This window comes from Equus asinus, chromosome 1, assembly GCF_041296235.1.
Source record: "Equus asinus isolate D_3611 breed Donkey chromosome 1, EquAss-T2T_v2, whole genome shotgun sequence".
Lineage (NCBI taxonomy): Eukaryota > Metazoa > Chordata > Mammalia > Perissodactyla > Equidae > Equus > Equus asinus.
Genome location: NC_091790.1, coordinates 115,397,917 through 115,418,729, shown reverse-complemented (window position 1 = coordinate 115,418,729; position 20,813 = coordinate 115,397,917). Strand labels below are relative to the sequence as shown.

At 37.0% G+C, this 20,813-nt stretch overlaps 1 protein-coding gene across 2 annotated transcripts in view; it reads left to right on the top strand.

Annotated features, from left to right (window-relative positions):
• Positions 1–20,813, top strand: part of SEMA3C (semaphorin 3C) — a 161,968-nt gene that overhangs the window by 98,939 nt on the left and 42,216 nt on the right. For both annotated transcript variants that reach the window (XM_014844650.3, XM_014844651.3), the window contains exons 7-12: positions 3,149–3,268; positions 4,691–4,833; positions 6,137–6,251; positions 8,130–8,199; positions 10,170–10,314; positions 18,075–18,297. In XM_014844650.3, coding sequence (XP_014700136.1) covers positions 3,149–3,268; positions 4,691–4,833; positions 6,137–6,251; positions 8,130–8,199; positions 10,170–10,314; positions 18,075–18,297 — 816 coding nt within the window. The remainder of the gene's footprint in view (positions 1–3,148; positions 3,269–4,690; positions 4,834–6,136; positions 6,252–8,129; positions 8,200–10,169; positions 10,315–18,074; positions 18,298–20,813) is intronic.

Sequence of the window (20,813 nt, the reverse complement as noted above, 5' to 3'; positions counted from 1 at the left end):
TACACACATTGACACGTAAATGTCTCTACGTCTCAGTCATTGGATGCCTTTCTATAACTCACCTGAAAGACGTTCTCTAGAATACATCTGAGTTAACACGAGTTGACCGTGGGGACGAATCTTGGATTTCAGTATGTCGGCTGTATAGTAGATGGGTTTCCCTCTTTGGTTTCTCCGTGTATTGCCAGTGGTAGAATTGTATCATTTGACAACAGAACAGGGGGAAAATAATCGTTGTGTTCAAAACGCTATGCTTTGATTCACTTAAAGAGGCAACCCATCTTTCTTTCTCAAATCTCATATCTCGTATCTGGAAACTAAATGAAGACAGGTACATGCAGCATTGACTAAAACGTGAGTGTGGAAGTTATCCAGAAGTTTCCATATGGTCATTCAAATTGGGCAGGGAGGAGATGACAGTATATCATTAGGACAAAAAATTAGAAAGCTTTGAAACCACAAGCTATCCTGTTATGTCTGATGCAGGGTCATTTCAGATAAGCTTCTAAATATTATTTAATAGAAGCAGTGTCTTGGAAAGTCTTTTCTTCATTAGGAAGAAACTGTGTGATATATATATATAATATTAGTTAAATATATAGAATTTTCACTTATTTCAAGTTAAATGCTGTGAAAACACACTTCAAAGCTCTGTTAATACTAATACTGGAGTTTTATCCCATCAAATATTGTCTAGAACAAAAAAGAGTTACGACAAGTCATTATAAGTTTTCCTGTTCAACTATGGTAAATCATTTAATAGATTTTCCCTTAGGAAACTGGATTTGTTTACAAAATCAAAGTTAGTTATTGGCCTTCATTTTTCAGGGACCTGAGACTTCAACTCCTATGCTCATGTTCATATGCTACCTCTTAATATTTTGATTAACGTTACAATTTCTACTATCAAAGAAAGACATCAAACAATTTGCTTAACTTAAAAACAGAAACCAAAAAGAGCTGGAAGCTTTATAAGCTTGCATTTATCATTTTATTTGTTCTGTTGATTATCCCTCTAAAATTGTCTCCGATTTTGTCTCCGGTACACACAGTAGACTGTGCAATCATCTCACTTTGCCATATAGTAATTTACCATTTCTGCTCAATTGAAATGCACTAAATAGCATAGATTAGTTAAAATATTTCAATCTATTAAAGTGCCAAGAAACATTGAAAATTAAAAGAATTCCAGATTTCACAATATAGTTGTGACATCTAACCCAATGTGCAAGTTTAGTGTTCTTTGGCTATTTTTAGTCATTGTTGAAGCACAACAAACAAGTCAGATGATCTCTCTTAAAGAACCTATCAAAAACCTCATGAGCTTTTTCTGGTCAGTGGAAGTAGAATTGGAAAGCAAAATATTTTTGGATTAAAGCTAAAAGGCGCAAGTTTATCTTTGCATAAACCCTACAAAGAAATTCTTAAAAAAAATTCCCTACTCGCAAACCAAATTCTTTCAAAGTGACATTAATCAAATCTTTTTTATACAAAATGGGCAGAAACGTGATTGTTCCTAACTTGTTATTAAAAATTACTGAGAATTTAACACACAAAATGAAGCCATTGGACATGAAGACTTCTGTAAAGTTTGATGTAACTAACAAATTGCTATTCAGTAAGATTACAATCAGTCCTCTCTACCATTCACCATCCCCTGAGATTCCTTTTTTCTTTCCTTCCTGGAAACAGATATGATCATTGATACTGATAGCCAAGCTAATCAATCTTTTGAAGAGCAAGAATTTGCAACCCACTGTTTTGGGGATAATCAGGTGTAACAAAAATGTGAAATAATTAATTACAAAGTTATTTCAATTTAACAAGCCTTGTATCTACAGAACACTCGTGTAGATGCTTCCCAAATGTGTACAGAATTTTAAAGAAGCTAAATTACTCAAAACACTTTCATGCACATTTTTGTTAGCTCCCTATAATCTGTCCCCATGAGCTTGAGACCTCTCTAGGAGGAAGCAGAACCAGGTGTCACAATGCTCGCCTACCTACTTGCTAACTGGTAGGGGTCCAGTTCGTGACCTGGTGAACACGTATTAAAAATATTTCATTCTCCATTCTGTCCTGGGCCAACTAGCATTGTTTATTACTAAACAGTGAGCCTAGCGTGCTTCAGAATGTTCTGGTGCCAAAATGACCATGATCTGAAGTAGCCAAGGGAGTAATTCTAGAACGTCAGTCAAAGAACACAGCTGCATGGTTGTTCAGTGGGTCAATTCAATGCTTGCTCTCCTTACTAGGATAAAAATTAATATGGATCTTAACAAGTAAGATGAATGTCTAATATCATGTATGTACAGTTTAGAATATCTGATTTTGCCATTGATAATGATAATTTAATTTAAAAATATATTTTATTTCTTGTCTCTGCATTCTGTGTTTTATGGCTTAATATGTTCAGCCATATTTGTCATATTAACATTATATTATTAACATGTTAGTGTGTTATGTATTGCAATTGGAATGTGGCACTTTGATTACCTTATAGAAACCTTGTAGCACTAAAGATCAAAACATACTTTTAATGATGAAATCATTTTATCATTAATAGTATTTTGACCATTTTAATGTGACTGCCATACCATGAAATACTAATAATAAAAATATTTTCAATTCCTTTAGTAAAACATAGAATTTTTAATGTGTGGTGAGAACTTTTGAGATCATAATCCAATTCCCACATCTTATAGGTGAGAAGATTGAGATTCAGAGTGCTAAATGACTTAGCCCCAGTTTCTAATTTGTTACTTACTGCCAAAATTAGAAACCAAGTTTTCTGACTCTTACAGTATTTTTCACTTATTAAAAGAAAATAGTTAATTAGGCAATTTTATCTTTTATACATATATTATTTTTGCCATTTGTGATACACACTCCAAAACATAGGTATTTAATATAATTAAGTACAGGCAGAGGAATTTTCATTTCTATGTAGAATAAAGTTGTAATCAGACAGGAAATAATGAGACTAGATTGAACTTTATCCAGTTTTTTGACTTGGTGGACAATGGAAACCAGTGAACAGTTATAACACTCTGCAGTATGTGTGATGGTGTAATAAGCAAGTTCTCCTTGACTTTTAAAATAACCTTAACATTTAAAATTGTGCTGATATCTTCTAACTTTTTCATAGATGAAGAGCTTTTCTCCGGAATGTACATAGATTTCATGGGCACAGATGCTGCTATTTTTCGCAGTTTAACCAAGAGGAACGCAGTCAGAACGGACCAGCACAACTCCAAATGGCTAAGTGGTAAGAACACATTTTATACATTTTTTGAGAATCATGCTTTAAACTACTTTAATTCCTTAATGAAAATTAAGTTAAAATGGTTTAAAAAAATAAAATATCAGTAATATGAGTAATGACAATTCTGCACTCTCTGGTTTTAAATATTTAGGATAAATGAATAGTTGAAATAGTCCATAGTTCATATTGCATCTCTTAATTAACCATCATGCAATATCATAGAATAGATGAATAAATAAAAATGACAGTAATATTCATCATACATGCCCATATGCAAGAATCTCCTCCATTTGTTTAATTGTAACATATTACAGTTAAATATGCTATTTATTGATTTAGTCTGCTTGTATGGTTTAATAATACCAAACTGAAGATTTTCCTAAATTTATGACAGTTAGATATAATGACTAGGGTGTATTCAGGAACTCCTCCTCGTTGTTTTTTACTTAGATTATAAGATTATAAAGCTGGTATATGTTATTTTATCATAATTTGACTACTGCTTAATAGAAATCGCAGGTATGATCATTTTGATCATCAGTATTCAACTGTTTCCAGTTCTTGAAATCACATAGAATTCACTTCATGAAAGGTGCCCATTCAACTTTAACGTACAACTCCAGTCAGTTGCTGTTGTTTAGAGTTGTTTAGAGGAGGAAGGAACCACTAAGATCCTTGTCCTCCCACCCTGGGGAAAATTTCTAGCTGAACCTAAATTTGGCGATTCACTTAAGGTTGGGCAGTGAAGCATGAATCACCATGGTTGGGCCTCTTGTTTCACTGATGGGCCAGCACAAGAAAGCGTGGATTGTCCATTCACTGCTTCAGATTGTTCCCCCAGTACATCTGGAAACACAGTGTTCCAAAAGTCGTTTTGTTCTCGAAATAAGGAATCCTTCTGTGTCTTCAAATGACTGCATTTTTCCTTGAAAGCTTCCCCTTCATTTCCTTGGCTGTATTTTAAGAAAAATGTGTTTTTCAGATATTGGACTCTCGACTTCTCGTTCTGCTTCAGTGAATTTGAGTTTATTTGCACTAGTCTGAACACCACACTTTGAAAAACAGACATTTTTTTTCTTTAAATCGACCATCAGATTCCACGGCAAATAACTAGTAGAAAAGCTTTTCCATTTTTTAAAACTCACCAGTGCACAAAGAATTTTTACATTTACTGCCCTTCCAGAGTGTATTGCAGACAGAGGAAAATGGTTTAAGCTCTCATATTGGAGCGATGCTCTGTGGCGCTTGACCTTCAAAATGCGGTATTTTGAGTGAGTACAATTACTGCTTTGAGACTTTCTGCCTTGAACATCGAATTGTTCTTTCATACGGAAGTTGGAGAAGGCATGTGCCTGTGTTCTACTTGATGGACTGTAGATGCATTTTCATCATGAGTCTGTATGTATATCTTTGTAATTTTTGCAGAACCTATGTTCGTGGATGCTCATGTCATCCCAGATGGCACTGACCCTAATGATGCTAAGGTGTACTTCTTCTTCAAAGAAAAACTGACCGACAACAGCAGAAGCACGAAACAGATTCACTCCATGATCGCTAGGATATGTCCTGTGAGTATCAACATTGTTCTAATCTGAAGAAAGACTGAGAAACTCAAATTCTCTAAATATGTTTCCTTTTTCAATAGTTTCTTTCCCTACCTTTATCTACTGTTAAAATTAATAAAATATTGCAGAGAGACATTTTAATTTAATGTTTATTCACATGAGTCATACGAGATAAACAACCTATTTCAGCAAAAAACTTAGTTCAAGGAAGTATTTTGGTCATGGTTTTATACAAATAAACGGTTTTGATTACTTTTTGCTTTGCCATTTAATGCGTTAGTATTAAAAACAAATAGCTAAATTGTATACTGCAGAAAGAAACAGAACATTTCTTGTTAACTACAAGAACAAAATACGGCAAAGCCTCAGTAAAAGACAGTTATTTGGGAACTGTCTACAACAGTGACAATTAAGAAATGGTTTGGTAAAATACAGTTCTTATTATAAACAGTACCCAAAATGTTCCTGTGTATAAACGGTAAGTATACACAGCAACTCAAAAAGACTCACAATGTCCTCTCCTATAGGAATTTTACAGGCTTGTCCTGACTTCTTTCTGATTAGCATCCTTTGTGCAACATACTTCTAAAAGGCTGTAGTGTTTGAAATAGTTTATTTCTAGATCTTACAATATTCCACTGGTCGTTGAGCTCATGCGCCTCTCCATCATTGGGAACAAGGCAGTTAGGCCAGCAGAACTGGTGAAAGGCTTCTGGGTGTACAGAAAAAAAATGTCATCAATAGACACTATTTGTAAATGATCCAAATGGCATTTTCCTGGCCCCGGCTGGGGAAATATGCATCCGGTTAGAAATACTAAGGATTAAATCATATCACAAAGAAATGAAGGAGAGAAAACAGAATTATTGGGGACCATTGGTATAAGGATAAACCCAATCTCCCAACCACAGTAGAGTGTGCAGGCTTCCCTGTGTGCAATAATTCATGCTCCTGTTGAAGACAATGAGTCATTAAGAAAAGGCAAATGAAATTATGTACTCTCCATAACGTTTTACAAATATTCCATCATATGTTGCTAAATGTAGAAAGCTTTAAGGCATATATTTATTAAGGTCATTCTTTTTAAACATTTTCAGTTGATAACATACTAGAGTATATCTATGGCTATTTTATAAAGTAACATAGATCTTAAATATTCCTCTCGAGCTATTGATATTCAGATGTGGTTAACGTTTCTGTCCTTCAGATTGTAACAGTCCCATGTAAGAAGAGTCCAGGTTGAGTTTTTAATATGCTTTCAGTATTTATTTAAGCAATCTGAAATGTGTTTACAAAACGGTTTCAGAACGACACAGGCGGACTGCGCAGTCTTGTCAACAAGTGGACCACTTTCTTGAAAGCGAGGCTGGTATGCTCGGTGACCGATGAAGATGGCCCGGAAACACACTTTGATGAATTAGGTACGCAGATGTGAGACTGAAAAATATTTTCAGAAGAGATTTTGTAAAGTTTATGTATTTTAGTAAATTCTCAAAAGAGGGTGTATTTTTTCCACAGATGTTTTCAGCATAAATGATATGCCAGTTTCACTTAATGGTCTGGATACTGTTCATGAATGTCCTTGAGTACTTTTTACATCTGTTTTGTCCCTGAGTGCCCTGCTGACACATCTAGTTCACTGAATCAACCGTGATATCTCTATGAGTGTGTGTGTGCGAGAGAGAAGTACTTGTGTAATTTATACATAAGTAATGGTATGTGTGTACTCTTCTGAAATGAATGTGTATTTCATACATATCTAAATTCTAATATTCTGACTTGAAATCAGTTTCTGTATGAGACTACAGTGGTCTGTTTTTACCATTACAGTAAATAGAATAGAGGTAAGATGGAGGTATCAGCGTAGAAATTAGACTGAGGCTCCAGGCTCCGTTCTTCTTGGTGACCCCGGGACTGTGTCCTCAGCTGTGTGAGATGAGGAGGGTTGTGCTTTCCTGGTCAAATAAGGACTAGCAATCTGACTCTTTTCTACCAGCCAACGGTTCTCTTTTTAATCAGAAGAACTTGGTATATGTTGCAGTGTCATGATTACTAACTGCCATTTAGAAATGACTTTATTTTGCTTTAATCCATTAAAATGTAAAATGCTGGTTATTCTCGAACGGATTAGGTTATTTTGAGACAGGTGGTGAGGTAAGCGATAAAAATGTCTTACACTATGGAAAAATTGACTGGTTCTAACAGTTATAAAAACTGAAATGGATAGTTTCTCTCCTCAAAAGCCATTATGTTGTCCATAGAAACAAAAGTTTCTGTGTCAGCTTTTCTAGAAAAAAATTCTAAGTGTGATTTTGTGTTGTAAACTAGTCACTTATTATTTCCCACCAAATTCTTCGCAAGTATATTTATGTTTCAGGCTTTCTTGTCTTTTAGGGAGAGCTAGACAGCGTCAGCCTTTGTTCACAAATGGAAAGCCTAGTGGTTAATAATTTATTGCTTACAAGGTCCTAAATTCACTGTGAATTTAAAATAAATACATCTTCCTTTGCATTCCTCAGCAAGAATCTTATTTGCAAAAATGTCGCTGAATCCAGACCTTTCTTGTAATCATGACGATTATTGATTGGGGTTTCCTATCAGAAATCTCCTTCCAGCTTCTCTTATGTGTTACTGCACCTTACCGTCTGTACCCTTGTCTTTGCCTTAAATGCTTCCAACGTCTTGTTGTTAGGGAAATTATTGGTTAAATAAAAATATCACTAGCAATTTTGACCATAAGCCAAAAAAGTCTTATTTTATATGAAGCAACAAAGTCACTGTGAAAAAGTTTTCTTCCATGTTCCATCTTGTAACCCTAAGTTGAAAAGAAACTGAGTTGTAATACTTTTTAAATTTTAAAAAATAATATATTATCATTAAAGGATATTTAGAAAATGCAGGAAACAAGAAGAAACAGGAAAATTTCTATAGCTCTGCTAAGCAGAGACCCTCACTGGTGATTTCCTTATTGTCTACGGGTGTGTAGTTTTACGGCTTACATGGTTCTAGGCCGTATTTTATACCATTGTGCTTTTTCCCCTTACAATGATTTCATTAGCGTGTTTTCCATAAGGTTGCAGTCTTCATAAATCCCATTAGTGTTTGTGCAACATTTAATTGAATTTACTTTACCACGTGCCTGCCATTAATTGACTTAGTTGTTTCCAAATTACAATGATGTTGCAGGAATATCTTTCTGAAACACTTTTCATAGTTGAAATTCCTTTTCTTAGGGGTAAATTTTTAAAAATATGGTTCCTATTTGGGAACTTTAAAGGAGTGATATTTCCCTTTTACAGAGGATGTGTTTCTGCTGGAAACTGATAACCCAAGGACAACTCTAGTGTATGGCATTTTTACAACATCAAGGTAATGATTAAACCCTTACATTTTACGAGTTAAACAATAAACTTTATTGAGTAGAAGTAATTATTACAAAAGCATTCTTTTCAACTTTTACTTTTAAATAGCACTTAAGGTGTCACCCTCCTTTTCACCTTTGCCTGATTACCAAAATGTATTTAAGCTGAACTAGCACTTTCAAAATAGTGTTGTACGGAATATTTATAATGATTCCATGCTTTTTTTCTCAAGACAGGAAGACATGAATTATGATGCAGGAATAAAGTGTATAAGATATTTTGTTTTAAGGAAATACTTTGAAGATTCAAAATTCAAATAAAACCTTTGACATTTCTGTTAAAATAACTTTTACTTCTGGAGCAATCTAACACAATGACTGGACAGGAGCTGGCAAGACGCTGAACCAGTTTTCATGTTCCATATGACAGTATTTCACATATTTGAAAATAGCTTTAATGTTTTCTAATTTATCTGGGGTGCTCGGTCTCAATTGTCATATATTTCAAGACAATTCACCATATTCTCACTCTTTCCTGCACGTATTTCTCTTGACACATTTTACACGAGGGATGTTATTCAGAATTCAGCACAGTGCTCCAGTCGTGACATGGCCCATACAGAATGTACTGGGTCCCTTCCATTAGACAATCAACTACAAAACAAACATCTAAGGATCTTAGCATTTTTTTTCTACTGGGGGAAACATGGTATAATTGTAAACTGTAATGAGCCATTCAAAGTAAAAGAAAATCCCAGGGATTTTGTTTACACATCATATTTACATTTTCCCTATAAGATATGTAAAAAGATGTCCTTCAGGATGAGTGTAACTCCTGTTCTAACAAAGAAGGTCATCTTGATTTAACTGACAAGGAATTGAACAAAGAAAAAAGAACCAAATTCTTAAGGAGAAATTGTTTGTTTCAAAAAAATATTTTCCTAGTTTCTCTTTTACTCAACACCAATAGCTTTAATGTTGAAAAATTCAAAATTGTCATTTCTGAGTATTAATGCTAATGATTAATAATATACCTAGTTTTTTTCAATGGACATCTAAGTTTTCCATTACATACCTAATTTGAGAGAAATATGTGAGTCAGAGACATGTTGGTTTCAATCAGTCTGCCTTAGTGAAAGTGGAAATACTTTTTAGTAAGGATCCAAATAAATGTCTGAAGATTTTATTGACTACAGGTAATTTAATGAACGTTTTTGGGACCTATTCTTTTTTTTCTGTTACTGGTAGAGAAAGTACATGAACAACAATTATTTTGACTTCTTTAACTACTATATGGGATAACGTGTGAGAGCACTCTCACATTAAAACAATCGTAAGACAAAGAGATACAGTGCTCTCTGATTAATGAGATTTATTTCTATGACTTAAACTATGATAGGTTGTACTGATAGTGACTTAGAATTCCAATTCATTATTTATTTATTATTTGTGTGTGTGTGTGTGTGAGGAAAATTGGCCCTGAGCTAACATCTGTGCCAGTCTTCCTCTATTTCGTATGTGGGTCACCACCACAGCATGGGTTGATGAGCAGTGTGTAGGTCCGCACCCAGGATCCAAACCCACGGATGCTGGCCTCCCAAAGCAGAGCACACAAACTTAACTACTATGCCACAGGGCTGGCCCCAAATTCATTTTTTTTAAAATAAATCATCAATTCATTTTTTTGTTGTTAAAAGAAAATAGTTGGAAACTTCTTTGACTTGTCCTATATTTTGGAAACATTGCTTATTATTGTTTACTACCTCCATGGATGAATTAAACGTTTGAATGCTTTGTGTATCAATGGCTTATTTCAAAACAGTGGAAGTTCTTTAGCTTTATAAGGTATATCATAACATTCATTTTCCATGATGAATTATATCAAATTTTTATCACAAACTTTGCCATCTATTTTTTTAAATCATGTTTAAATTGAAAAAAATAAGAAAATACATCTCTTTCTGTTTTCATTTCCTAGCTCAGTTTTTAAAGGATCAGCAGTGTGTGTGTATCATTTATCTGATATACAGACTGTGTTTAATGGGCCTTTTGCCCACAAAGAAGGGCCCAATCACCAGCTGATTTCCTATCAGGGGAGAATTCCGTATCCTCGCCCTGGAACTGTAAGTATGCAGGGATGTTTCCTTGTTATTTTGCTTTTTTAAAAAAGTGTAATTTAACAAGAAATGAGTATTATGTTGATGTTTATTAAATACAACCGTAAACCTAGTAGTACGCTCATGATAATTTCTCAGCTCATGGGTTCCCATATTTGGGATTTTACAGATTTGTTATAGCACTCTCTACAATTTTTTTCTAGGAGGTATTGCTAATAAAGTCTCATTTAGATTTCAAGACAACTGGGTATGTTAGACAAGACAGAGATGTTTTCCTAATTTTATTGGCATAAAAACCAAAGCTTGGAAAGTCTTAACGTTTCAGTGGCAGCCTAAGAATTTGAATTCTAGTTGCTTTTCACTACTCTTCCTTAAATTAAGGAATCTCATCCATCTTAAGGAAGAAATAACCATGGAAGAATCAATTCAGAGATAAATCATGGAGCTATTTCAATTTTAAGGGATATATTTAGTTAAAAATTGTATGTTATATGTTTCTCAAAGAAAGAAAATTGTATGTGTGAGCAATTAACAGTGAAAGTGATGTTATGATTCAAATAAAATGTTTACAGAATCTCAAGTTTTGAGGCAAACAGATATATCCATGTCTTGCAATATTAGTAGTATTAAGGGGTACATTGAAAACTTAACTTTTCCAGCTGGAGTTACAGACAGTGGACTGGCAGATTGGAATTGAAATTTTTCCAAGACTACAGTGATCACAGTCCTACTATTTGTGTTCATTTGGTCCATAAAAATGCTGCACTGAATTCTAGAATATTGGTTAGTTTCTGTGTCTGTGGAATGTTATACAGTACAATGATTGAGAGGAAATGTTACACAATTGATCATCAAAAGAATACAATTTTCTTAGATCTTTCCATTCACAGAATAGTGTTATAAAATGGGGTGCATGTAAGTAAAGAAGAATGATTTTTATGAAAAAAACAAAAGGTAGTTGTTAAAATAATATTTAAACAAAATGTTTCTTTTTCCATTTTACTTGAATATGAAATTCCTTTTGCCAATATGCTTTCAGAATTTCATCCCAAATAATTTTTACTAATTGTTGATTCGTTTTATTTTTGTGTTATTATTAGAGTTTATTCACAATGTATTATTTATTCCTTTATTTTCTCATCATCTTAAATTGTATCGCTGTCAATTTTGTTTTTAAAATAGGAAAAATAGTTTGCTAAGCCTTTAAAGAACTAATTTACCTATTCAAAATTAAAAGGGCTCAAGTTTGGTTCCTTGGCTAGGAAGTTCAAAGGTTAATCATTGATATGTATTTTATTGAACAATTAACTTTTAATTAACTTTGGAAAGACTATCAGCATTGCTACTTATCCATGAAAGAATTAAATTTTAAAAAGCCACGTTTGTTATGACTGGCAACAAAGTCCTATCATAGAATTCACAGTCTCCTTTTGAATGATCTCTCTTTGATTCTCATAGCTCAACAGAAGATGGAAAAAACATTTATTTATTTTGTATAACACAAGGAAAAGAGGTCAACAATATATCCATCTTAGGGTACCTCAAGTTGGGATGCGTTGGGTAAGAAGCAGAGATTACATGAGAGAAGGGAAAGCGAAGGGGGAGGCTGAGCAAGTTCCAGATGCCGTTATAGCTCCAGGCTCTCATCATTCCATTCGGTGTGTTCCATGGATTTCCGGATGACTCACTGATAACCTATTCAAGGATCAATCATAAATTCTGAGAATTATTTGATGTTTGAAGTTGACCAAGTCATTCCTTCGTCTTAATACAGAAAACCAAGAGGTGGTTGTGATTGCATATGTTTTTCATCAGTTCTTCTTTTGGACAACGTGTATATGGGGTCAGTGCAGGAGCAGGTGGTCTTTAAACTCAACAAAATGCCATTTTTCCTCAAATAATACCTTTAGAGGAACCTCTGAGATAAACAAAGAAGATGAAAGAGAGGCATGCTAATTAAATCAAGGTTGAGGCCTCAGAGCTTCGATGAGCGTGTTCTGGAGCCACTTACACCTCACGCCACAGGAGTGGATCGTGTGCACCTCGGCTCAAGGAAGGACGTCACAGTAATCACTTGAAATCAGCATGGTAGCAGTATTTACACCATGGAAAGTGGCAAACATCACAAATCAGGGGTTTCCCCCTGAAGAAGAGCCACCTTGTCCCAACTGTCATTAGATTTTTTACCGAAATGGCAGCTCAAAAGGACCCTGAGAATCACAGTCAAAAAACCACTCAGATTGAATAGTTGTTATTCTACAAAGAATGTGGGAATAGTTAAACCCTTTTTAGTAAAACAAAATAAACCCAATGCTAAATTAGAAAATTCTGTTAACAGCCCCATTCTTCACCAATCCCGAGCTCCAAAGCATAAGCATTTTTTTTCCTGTTCTAAAGCAGTGTGGGATAAGCCAGGGCTTAGCGACTCACATCTGGAACAGACTCTGAATAAAGGGAGTGGTCAGGACTCCAGGACATATTTCTGTAATGTGGTTTCTTACATCTGGTGCTGAGACCAGAGCAGCTCCTTTAATAAGAAAATTGTCAGATGAGTGATCCTTCGGGAGTAAAGTAGGCAGGGTGGAGGAATGACATCTGGAACTCCTCCTGGAAAAGCACGTGTCCCTGAAGATTTGGCCCCTCTGCCCTGCACTGAGCAATACCCCATGAACTCAGCTCTCTGACTCAGAGTGGCCAGCATGTGCCTCCTTCCTGGGCTTCCAGGGTCTAACATCCCACTCATGTAGCCAGAAGACCTACAGCCAAGTGACCCAAGGCATTCTCTCCTCTAGGGTTAACGATGTTGCCTCTGAATCCTCCCAGTGAAGGATCAACTGTGATTGCTATGCCTTATTTCCCTACTGTGTCTACACAGTAGTCTTATACTACACAGTAATCCAGTTGCCAGGTCAACCTCATAAATATATGACTGGATTCTTAAAGCAACGACAGTGGCAGAAATCTTACACCCTCATTCGAATGTTCCCTGTAGGTGCTTCTTTTAAACCAGGGTTGATGGCTGTGTTAGCAAACTGTCCCAACCAGCAAGCCCATGTCGGTAGGAAGAAGCCTGCCAATTGTGTCATCGTGTTTTTCCATAAGTAATTCAAGTTTGTGGAGGAAACAAGACACCTTTGGTATGTGGCAAAGGGCAGCCAAAGACTGCAGATTCTCTCTGTGCTTGAGCTAAGACGTTACATTATTCTGTCACCACGTGTGTAAAGCTTCTGTAGAGTTGTGTTTGCTCGTCCTCTCCTGTTCAAGCAGATCTAAGAGTGTTCAGCTTTCACATCTGTTTATAAGTGGACCAGAACCATCTGCTTTGAACAGGTCTGGGACCTGGTGCAGCGAAAGAACACAGAAAACTGAGGTTCCACAGAGTCAGCAAGAAAAAGAGAAGTTGATTGCTGGCACTTTTGTTGACTGCATTCATCTTTTGGTGGTTTTTACATGAGGAGTATTTCTATTCCTCATAGACATTTAAAAACATTCGGTTAGGAAGGTTTACAGTCAAGTTGAACACATGAGGCACATCGACATGGAAAGTTAATTACATATTGTTTCACGTCGTTATTCAAGGACGTGAATAAAATGGACAATAAATATTATTGAAGTGTGGAAGAGAGAGAGCTTGCTGTGGGGCAGGCTTGTTTGGAAAGGGGTATAAAAAATATGAGAGTACGTGGCCCTGAAGGGTGGTTGAATGTGGATAATTGGATAACTGAGGAAGGATGTTTTAGGGAAGGTTACAGCATACACTACAAGCAAAAATAGAAATTAAGTGTGTTCTAGACGCTCCACGTGGTCCAGTAGGACTGGAGCAGGAGGCTGTTGCAAATCGTGGAGGATAAATCTTAAGAAGATGAGGTCCAGCTGGTGCATAAGTACAAGGCTTCAGCTATGTAATTCTTTGGGCTTTAAGTAAAGGGCCTAGATTACCAAGGGTTTAAAATAAGTTCACTTTCTCTTAGGGTCCAAGTTTCAAAGATGAGTGCTAGAAACTAGCTCAGATTCTGGAATGCCATGGACTTATGTCCGTTTATTCAACCACCTACCACTCATCTTTCAAGTCTTAGGTCAAGCCCCCCTGACCATGCCAATCATGCCTTCTCCAACTAGTTTGCATTTATTTTCTACTGTCTTGGGCCTCAACTCCTATCTCTTCCCTGCGTTTTGCTTTTATCATCCAGCCATGCCCCAGAAATTACAGTTCCCTAATTACTCCAAACTTTGTTGTTGTTTTTTTTAATCTCTAAACCACTTCATTAACACCAGCAACCTTAAGTTCTCTACTGTTCTAAATTCATTTAAAAAATATTAGCTCTTAAATATTTACAGCAATTGATCATGAACCAAGTTCTGTTATTTATTTTATATTTGTCTTAAACTATTATTATATGTCTTACTTGTAATTTTGCTTTGAATATGTCCATCTCCCTTGCTAGAATACTTTTGTCTAGAAGACAAGGGTAGCTTCTTATTCTTTTCTCCTCTACTGGGCACATCCAAATGTTTTTTGAATAAAAGCTGTCCAAAGAATGGACATATGAACTAATATATGAATATATTAATACTGAAAACTAGCATAATGGATGTGAGGATGAGGAAAACTTGTAGGAGCATCAGAGGACAGCACGTGCTCAGGAATACCTGAGAGTAGGAAAGAAATTAGGTAAGTGCAGCAATTGCCGGCACTTCTTAACACGGCATTGTGATTGTTCCCAGCATTTCACCTGACACTTTAGCGATCAAAACACTTAAAACGTCTTTACTCAAAAAAGGAGTGCTTATCACTGCCTGACAGACAGAAAACTAGAACTGGAGAAAAACAAACACTTAAAGGAGAAGTTTAACCAAAATTACTTAGCTACTATTTGTAGAGCAGAATTATCCTTCTGAAGAATGAGACGCGAGCTGATTAATGGACAAAAGCTTTATTTTGTGGCAGCCCGTGTGTGCTTTATTATCTTGAGGCTTCAGTACACGTACTTTCGTACATCACAAAGTGAGGGAAAAGCTAATCGCTCTTGTTTATACTTGGCAGTGTTTCCCTGAGCAAACTCACAAGTCCAGATAGAGAGTCTGCAGAGGGTAATCAATTCTTCTTGTCACCATCATTGTCACTCATTGTGTGTCTTATCTGCAAAGCTTACGCCATGAATCAATGGAAAAATTAATTATCATCAAAAGAATTATTTTGTAATTTTGAAAATAAACTCATAACCAGAGACACTTGTTTCCAAGTGAGAAGTTCATTGTGAATATAACAAAAGTCACAAATGCAGGACATTTGAATGCAAATAAAATTCCTGATTTGAATTGATTTGTTTGGTTTACCTATTTAAGAACCACAGTTTTGAGCAACTGAAACATAATTTTTATCTGAATTTCGATTACCATTAAAACCCAGAACTAGACACTTATAATTTAATATGCTTATCACAGATGAAAACAATTGCTAACTGGATATTATGTAAATTGCCTGGTAATACATGCTAACTTTGGATCTTTCTGGAACTTACAAATGAAAATGCTTGCAAATATTTAAGGAGACATCTCAGCTTAGCAAACCATAATTGGTGGTGTCTTATGAAGGGATGGAACTATTTAAATTCCCCATGCATTTGTTCTTTCCATGTTTTCATTCAGTGAGCAATGTGTTTCCCTTTTTCCACTTTCTGTAAGGGATGAGGGTGGCAAACACCCATAATTCTACATTTTTCAGAAGTATGGAACACATCCATTAGTTTCGAACACCCTCAGATGAAATTCTTTGTCTTCATTTGGTCTTTTTTTGAGGGCAATTTATAAACGTGTAGATTTAAATGTAATGCCTTTTCCTAAAAGAAACGCATGTGAGCACCAGATGGAAGTCTAGTTAATGGGATGACAAATGAGAGGCTTAGTTTTATTACTTGCCTCATTCTCTCTCTATGGTGAAGTCATTTAATTGCTGCTTGTTCCCTTCTACAGAAAGAGAACTATATTTACTGAGCCTGTAAAAAGTTCTAGTAATGCTAGATGGTCAAATTAGTCTAAAGGTCACATTCAGGATGGTACCAGCCCAGAGGCACTGATGTTGTAGGACAGCTGTTGTAAAGATTTAACTCAGAGGTTACCATGTTTTGTTTGGTCCCTGACATTGTTTTTCTTCTTTTTCATTGTCAGTGTTAAATTTTTGCAAATTTCACATAAAATTCCGCATTTCTATCTTCTGTTTGAACCTGCCTACACTAGGCTTATATTCCTGCACAGGTGCAATCAGTTAGAGATAAGTGTTCATTGCCACTTTCAAATAAGGTGTAACTTTGCATTTGTTACCGTCCCCATCGCATCTACTATTTACTGCAGATACTGTCCCCATCGCTATTGATCAGGAAGCTGGCTTTGTTGCTTTCCTTTGACCTCATACCTCTCCAAAGAGAATAAATGAAAACTAGAACAGGAGTGCTTCTGTTTCAAAAAAAATATGACAAGGTATTTTTGTTTCTGAAAGATGAGATATTGACAGATTTTAATAGAGTTAGACAAGTAATGTTTGTATGTGTTAAAAGATTAGACCCAACAGCTTTGCTTGTATAACGGAACGCTCAGATCCTACTATGAGTGTTTGAGTTTCAAGCTTCAGCAGCTCCCAGGCTGTCCTTGAGTTTGGCCTCAGGTGCCCTCTCCATGGAATCTTCTCCTCAGAAGCCCTGTCATGCTCCCTCTCTGAAACTGCTGAAGCGTCCAGCAATCCTTTCTCAGGTCTCATTGCATTCTCTCTACCCCTTTGAACTCGACGCTCTGAAGCTTTCCTCTCCTGGCCAGAACTGAGACCCCTGTTTCATCCAGCTCCTGCACCAAAATTGAGTACCAGATATAATAGACTAATTGACTCGTTAAGCTACTCTTTGTCGAATATCCACTATTTGTCAGCTTTTGTTCTAAGTCTGAGAAACATGAGCAAAATATACTTATTTAAGGTCACTCCATAGCTTACATTCTAGAGGGAGAAACAGACAGTAAAGATACAAGCAACTAATACATAATGCACAGTGAGGTAAGTAGGTCTGTGAAGAAAAATAGAGCAGGCTAAGGAGACGGAGAGTGGAGAGTGGAGAGATGGGGAGCTATTTTTATACGTGTCATCACCTTTAAGGAAGTAGCTTGAACTGAGAACCGAATGAAGTAACAGAGAAAACCACGGAGTCGACTCGAGGAGTGTTCCTGACAGGGGCAGAAGTGCCACGGTCCGGGAGGGGCACGCGTGAGGCTCAGGAAGAGCAAGACTACTACAGCGATGGGGACACAGGCTGGACATCCAGGGGCTTGTAGGTCATGCTCAGATGCTGGGCTATTATTCTAAGACTGATGGAGGTCACTGGCGTCTTTTCTACAGGGAATTACCAAGTCTGACGGACCACATCCAATCCAGGGTACAACTTTGGAGACCCCCTTTTTTGGGAGGGGGATCAAGTGGAATAAAACCTGCACATTGGAGTTCTGATCGAATTTGGTAATGATAATCTATTTTAGCCAGTAGCAGCATTAGATTATAGCCACAAGACTTTTTTCCTAACAGCACTGTCACCGGCTCAGAATAAGAAATAAAGTGATGGATGAGAAGGGTAAAAAGTTCTATCACGTACAAAATGGCTTTATTTACAACATGACTTACGACAACTTGAGCTTCTAAGTATCTTGAAAAGTAGAGGCCTTTTGATTATTACTAAAGCAAAGTAACTGTTTTGTTAACTTGGGTTCTTTTAAAAATATTTGTTTAGTGCCCAGGAGGAGCGTTTACACCCAATATGCGAACCACCAAGGAGTTCCCAGACGACGTTGTCACTTTCATCCGCAACCATCCGCTGATGTACAATTCCGTCTACCCAGTCCACAGGAGGCCTCTGCTCGTTCGTATAGGCACCGACTACAAATACACGAAGATAGCTGTGGATCGAGTGAACGCTGCCGATGGTAGATACCATGTCCTGTTTCTGGGAACAGGTAAGGATTTGGGCTCAAGCTACACCTTAGAGTGTAGTAAACGAGCATTAGAGTTAAGGGCAGTGTGTTGCAACTAGAAAGACACCAGCATTTACTCCTGTCTGACCCTCACTGAGGCGTTTAATGCCTCTATGCCTCCGCCTCCACATCTGTAAATTGGAATTAATAAATTGCTTTATAGGGTTGTTGGGAGAAACAAATGGGTTAATCTATGTAAAGTACCCAGAACAGTTCCTGGCACATATTGTAGTGAAATATAATATCAATGAGCTGAATGAAGGGATGGGAAGAAATTTTAAGCATGGATAAGTGTTTCTCTCAACCGAAGCCAGTTCAGTGACTTTTTCATAAATACATGGAGCCATTGTCCAGTGATGTTAATGATAATGTCGATATGTTCCAGATAACATTTAAAAGTGAATTTAATAACTAAAATACAGGTAGGTTTTTTGAAAATATTAGTGATACTATTTTAAAACATCCACAATTATAGTTTCTCAGTTTAATAGACAAGTTGAGTGAAAATACTCTTGTCTATAGACTTAGATGAACGTGGAATGGCTAGCTGTTAGCGTTGGTTCTCAAAGTGTGGTCCCCAGATCAGCAAAATCAGTATTACCCAAGAACTTGTTAGAGATGCAAGTTTTCAGGCTACAGCCCAGCAACTATAGGGATGAGACCCAGCCATCTGTTTTACAAACCCTCCAGGTGATTCTGATACACACACTCAGTAGGAAGAAACTCTGGTTTACCCATCAGGCAGTAATTAATATTATCTTTCAAACATTCCCATCTTCCTTGAAGGCAGCAATGAAATCTCTTTACTTGTCTTGTCATATGAGAACTATTCCATGAAATTAGGTATTTTCTCCGCTGGTTTAAGAAACAGGTGTAAGATGTGCCCGTAACCCTCACAGTAAGATGTGCAGCAGTGGAGTGTGTATTCTGGGCTGAGGAGTGAGTTGCCCTCAGGCTTAAATCACTTTCAGATGTGCGTGTCTTTCACTTCCAAAGTGGGCTTTTCTTATAAAGCTCTTATTTTGTCCTTGTTTGTTCTTCTATTTAAAACCCCAGATCCGAGTCTTTCACTCTGGTATAATTTCGGCTTGTACCAGTCTGAGGTTGCGAATCCTCTGACGTGTCCTATTTGGCATCCTCTCCTGCACTGGAACATAGCTGTGTTTTCGCTGGTCCTCTTCTCGCTTGCCCCATAGCTGAGGAAGAGTCCTGCCTTCCCATGTAACCATTCCTCACTCTGATCTGGATTTCATCCCCTCCTGCCATCTCCAGGACCTTTCTTTATCAATTATATTCTTATTCCTTTTGTTCTTCCGTTTCATCCTCCGCTGAATCCTTGGCTTAGAAACCTCATGTAAGGATAGAAACTAGACCTACCCTTTCGCCCACTGCCTCTTCGGCTATAGTGCTGATTTTGCCAAGGTCTTGAATGTTCTCATGATGGGAAAATCCAGTGACCTTTAACCACTGAAATACCTCCTTCTGCTCTTTGCATCGTTGGCATTGTAGAATCTCTTCACCCGTAGCTTCTGCCACAAGTCGCATAAATCCGCTCTCCCCCTGGCAGCTTCCTCTCAATTTCCTTCCTTAGCTGAGTTCCTGCTGATGGTGAGTGTGAGTCTTCCCTGAGGTTCTGTCCATGGTCCTCTCCTTTTTACCTAGTCTTTGGCCATCTCATTCATTCGTTTGGTTTTAATTATCTACTCTGTGCAAAGAAATCCCAAATGTGTATCTCTAGTCATTGCCGTTTTCTAAGCTCAGTATTTGCATTTGCCACTCACTGTTAGGTAACACAAACTGTATGACCCGTTCGCTCACCAGACATCACACTTCAAACCCAATTCACCTCCTTCTAAGACTCCCTGACCAATGCTTCATCCTGTCTCCCATATTGACATTCTTACAGTGCATTCCTCTCCAGGTTCTCTTTCTCCTTGGTATATAGTCCTGCATCACTTGACGACAGGGATACGTTCTGAGAAATATAGGCGATTTCATGGTTGTGCAAACATCGTAGCATGCATTTACGCAAGCCTAGGTGGTACAGCCCCCTACACACCCAGGCTGTATAGTACTAGTCTCATGGGACCACCATTGTATGTTCAGTTCGGCATTGACCGAAGCATCATCGTGCTGCACGTGACCCTGTAATTTCTCTCTAGGCGTATCACTGGCCTGGGAGCTCAGTAAATATTTGTCATAATGAGTTGAGAATTATAACTATGTCCATTGCTACTCATGTAATGGAATGAATTCATAACTGATTACAAAGCTGATCTTCATTTGCATATAGGCTGTGTTCTCCGAAGACGCAGCCTCCGTGTAAATGACCACAAAGAGCTGCTTTCAGCCTCGGTTCAGATCATCTGAGATGGAGTTTGCATCGGAAAACAATTTTTTTTTCCTGGGGTGCACTGGACTGGTTCCTTCCCTCAAGAGACCTGTCTTAAAGGTGGACTCTGATGTCACAGTTGGGTTGTTTTTCATGAAAATCTACA